The 4,487-nt window shown below is 42.6% G+C and overlaps 1 protein-coding gene across 1 annotated transcript; it reads left to right on the forward strand.

The window, feature by feature from the left end:
* Nucleotides 1–1,357: 1,357 nt before the first annotated feature.
* On the forward strand, nucleotides 1,358–2,857 carry LOC129900049 (uncharacterized). The gene is made up of 2 exons (XM_055975025.1): nucleotides 1,358–1,858; nucleotides 1,952–2,857. Exons 1-2 carry the CDS (start codon nucleotides 1,358–1,360, stop codon nucleotides 2,855–2,857), a joined length of 1,407 nt encoding a protein of 468 aa, XP_055831000.1.
* The last annotated feature ends 1,630 nt before the right edge of the window (nucleotides 2,858–4,487 follow it).

Raw genomic sequence — 4,487 nt, forward strand, 5'->3', positions numbered from 1 at the left:
ATTCACAGATACCACCTGTATATGCTGTTGAGGCCCCTATTTTCACAACGCCGTCTAGGGTCAAGGTCCCGTATGAGGTTGACCAATATGCAGAGATGGAGAAGGATGCCCGATTGAAAGAAGATGAGTCGATAGACGCTCAACTTCGAGGTCTAAGGAAGGCGTTGAAAAACCTGCAAGTCACTAGGGGAACAGAGAGCCTAGATTACGATGACTTATGCATCCACCTAGATATTGACATGCCGGTAGGATACAAGCCCCCAAAGTTTGACATATTTGATGGAAAGAGCGATCCTCACGCACATCTGAGGGCATACTGTGACAAGTTAGTCGGTGTAGGGAGAAATAAGAAGATGAGAATGAAGTTGTTCATTCGAAGTCTATCGGGAGAAGCGTTGACTTGGTATACACGCCAGGATCCTCGCAAATAGTATAACTGGCAGGAAATGGCTGAGGATTTCATGAATCGCTTCATATTTAATACCGAAATCACTGCGGACAGGTTCTCATTAGCCAACATACAGAAGAAACCATCGGAGGATTTCCAGGAGTATGCACGACGTTGGAGAACCGAGGCTGCAAGGGTTCAACCACTACTGTATGAGAGTGAACTCTCAAAATACTTTATTCGAGCCCAAGAAGGTATCTACTTTGACAAGATGATGTCAATGATGGGCCAAAAGTTTGTAGAATTGGTCAAGATGGGGGATTTTATAGAGAAAGGCATCAAATCGGGTAAAATTCAGTCCATGGCCGCATTGCAAGCTGCAAGTAAGGCCATACAATCAGGCTCCATTGGTGGCATCAAGAAGAAAAAAGAGGATGTTTCAGTCGTCAATTACCAACATGGAGGACAATCCCACCAATACCCCAACAATCCCCAAATTGTTGCACATACTCCATACACCTCGTACCCGGTATATAATACCCGACCACACTATAATCCACCTCGAGCACCAACATACCAAAGTCCAACAAGACCACATGTCCCACTCCAAGCACCAACCCACCAAAACAGACCAGCATATGTGCCAAGACCACGTCCAAATCTCAAAGCCAGAAATACTCGCACCTACACACCCATTGCCGAACCTTATGCTCAATTGTTTGAAAAGTTGAGGATAGCAGGAGTACTACAGCCAGTTGAGGGAAAACTCCCCACCCAATCCCTTACAATTTTGATGGAAACAAGCGATGCGCTTACCACTCGGGAATCCAAGGGCATGACACAGAAGATTGTTATGGCTTGAAAAACCAGGTTGAGACGTTGATCAGAAGAGGAATAATAAAATGCACTCCAACACCTCCGAATGTGAACAACAACCCTTTGCCAAATCATGAGAATAGAGAAGTCAACATGATTTCTCTAGAAGAAGAGTACAACTTGGGAGAAACCATCGCGCCTGTCTGGAACGTCGAAGAAGCTGCCACTGCATCTCCAGTGCAACCTATTATCACTGTTCAGCTAAGGGAACCTCTTACTGTCCAAACATATCTCCCGAGAGTTGTAGTAACCACTACAGTTGCTAGAAAGGCTGAGTTTGACACCAAAGGAGTCCCAGGGGATTATAAAACAGAAGCCAAGGGCAAGATGATTGACGCCGCTGTGGCTCATGGAATGACTAGGTCGGGAAGGTGCTATGCTCAAGAGGATCTGAATCGAGGAGTTCTTGGGAAGGAACCGAATCCCAAAAAGAATATTACCGATGCTGAAGTCACGGAATTTTGGAGGAAGATGCAGCCAAAAGACTATTCAGTCGAAGAGCAACTGAAGAAGACATCGGCTCATATATCCATAATGTCTTTACTAATGAGTTATGAGGCTCATAGGAATGATTTGATGGAGGTGTTAAATGGGGTTTGCATTCCAAAAGAGACCGCAAGTGAAACCTTAGCTGCAACAATTGGATAAGTGTTGGAATCTAACAAAATCTCTTTCCATGATAATGAGCTACCAACGGAAGGGACTGGACACAACAAAGCACTTCATATCGTGGTCAAATGTCGTGATAAGATTGTGACCCGAGTTCTGATTGATGGCGGTTCTGGATGTAACATCTGCCCTTTCACAACTCTGAGAGTTTTAGGCTTGAATATGGGAGATATAGAGGAAAGTCGTGTAAAGGTGAGAGCTTTTGATGGAGCACAGAGAAGCGTCATTGGAGAAATCCATCTCACATTGCAAGTGGGACCAGCAGAATTCCTTGTTTTATTTCAAGTGATGGATGTGTCATCGAACTACAACCTGCTGCTGGGAAGACCATGGGTCCATATGGCAAAAGCAGTTCCTTCAACTCTTCATCAATGTGTAAAGTTTGAGTGGAGTCACGCAGAAGTTACTGTTCATGGAGAGCTCAATCACCCCATCTATTCTGTCAATTCTGTTCTAGTAACTGAAGAATTAGATGGAGCCACTTTTCACACTTTAGAAATCATGCAAGCTGTGAGGGTTGACAAGAAGTTAGAGTCGGTTGGTGTGAAATTGTTAGGGGCAGCGAAGATGGTCGCAGCAGAGATGTTGAAATACGGGTATCAACCTAAGACAGGACTTGGACCCAGGGCCAATGGCATAGTTGAACCCATCCAGCTGAAGCATCAGAAAGGTACCACTGGACTCAGATATGGATCTACATCGGGACGAGTCCACAACAGGGGATCTATCAAGATAACGTTTGTACTAGAGCAAGTTCCGATTCTAGATCACATATCTGACGATGACATAGTGGAAGGAATAGGAAATTTGTTCGTGGCCATGATTGGAGAAGAGGAAGAGATAGATCTCCGCAAATTGAGCATCCGTGATTCCAAGCCTGGAGAAAGCTTACAGAATTGGACCATCAGTCCGTCCCTGTTTTGACAAGAGTCCTGGTAGTGTGGAACGTAGTTTTGTATTTTTAAATTTGAATGATCAAAGCTGAGGCTTGTATCATGCTTGATCTTTGTTTTTGGTTGCTTTTTCTAAAAAGCTAGAACGCTTTTAAATAAAAGTCTTTAATTTCTTTAAAAAAATTGTCTCATTATTTCTACCTACTTATTTATTTTTACTCGCCTTTTATACTTTTTAGCATTCATATTAAAAATCCTAGTTCAACGGTTATGACATGTAATAAATCCATCGAGCAAAGTGAAAAGAACGAACACGATCAAGAAGAATATGATGAAAGCATGATGCCTGAAAATCTACCACAGGAGATCGAGAAGTTTGAAAGTCAGGAAAAACCTAATATGGATGAAACAGAGGTTGTCAATTTAGGAGATGAGGAAACTGTGAAGGAAACCCGAATTAGCATACATTTGGAGGCCGAAAGAAAGAAGGAGTTAATAGAATTGCTTAGGCAACATGTCGACATATTTGCTTGGTCTTATGACGATATGCCAGGGTTATGCACCGATATCGTTTCACATAGACTACCAATTGATCCCACCTGCCTACCCGTTAAACAAAAGACAAGAAAGTTCAAGCCAGACTTGAGTCTAAGGATCAAAGAAGAGGTAACCAAGCAGATTGAGGCGAACATTGTGAGGGTCACAAATTACCCCACTTGGTTGGCAAATTTAGTACCAGTGCCAAAAAAGGATGGAAAGATCAGAATATGTGTGGACTATCGAGATCTCAACAGAGCTAGTCCTAAGGATGATTTCCCTCTCCCAAATATCCATATACTCATTGACAATTCTGCAAAACATGAATTGCAATCATTTGTCGATTGTTTCGCGGGATATCACCAGATACTAATGAATGAAGATGATGCAGAAAAGACAGCATTTATCACTCATGGGGAGTGTATTGCTATAGAGTAATGCCATTTGGCCTAAAAAATGCTGGTGCAACCTACATGAGGGCCATGACCGCTCTTTTCCATGATATGATCCATAAGGAGATTGAAGTATATATGGACGATATCATTATCAAATCCAAGAGGAGTTCGGATCACCTATATGATTTGCAAAAATTCTTTGAGAGGTTGCGAAAGTATAATCTAAAATTAAATCCAGCAAAGTGTGCATTTGGAGTACCTGCAGGAAAACTGTTAGGGTTCATTATTAGCAGGAGAGGCATAGAGTTGGATCCCTCTAAGATCAAGGTAATTGAAGAATTACCTCCCCCGAAGACCAGGAAGGACGTGATGAGTTTCTTGGGAAGGCTTAACTACATCAGTCGGTTCATAGCACAATCCACAGTAATTTGTGAACCCATTTTCAAATTACTTAAGAAGGATGTTGCCACAAAATGGACGGAGGAATGTCAAAGGGCTTTTGATAAAATCAAAGAATATTTGTCCAACCCGCCAGTATTGGTCCCACCTGAGCCTGGGAGGCCGTTGCTATTATACTTATCTGTCATGGACAATGCATTTGGATGCGTATTGGGACAACATGATGAGACAGGTAGAAGAGAGCAAGCCATTTACTACTTGAGTAAGAAGTTCACACCGTATGAGGCAAGATATACCTTATTGGAACGAACATGTTGCGCTTTGACTTGG

This window comes from Solanum dulcamara, chromosome 8 (genome assembly GCF_947179165.1).
Source record: "Solanum dulcamara chromosome 8, daSolDulc1.2, whole genome shotgun sequence".
Taxonomy (NCBI): Eukaryota; Viridiplantae; Streptophyta; class Magnoliopsida; order Solanales; family Solanaceae; genus Solanum; species Solanum dulcamara.

Bases quoted from the DNA above. Each gene is read 5' to 3' on its own strand.
- LOC129900049 (XM_055975025.1), top strand. From the start codon at position 1,358: ATGATTTCTCTAGAAGAAGAGTACAACTTGGGAGAAACCATCGCGCCT. The intron at 1,859-1,951 runs GTTTGCATTCCA...CATGATAATGAG, and splicing joins TGATGGAGGTGTTAAATGGG to CTACCAACGGAAGGGACTGG.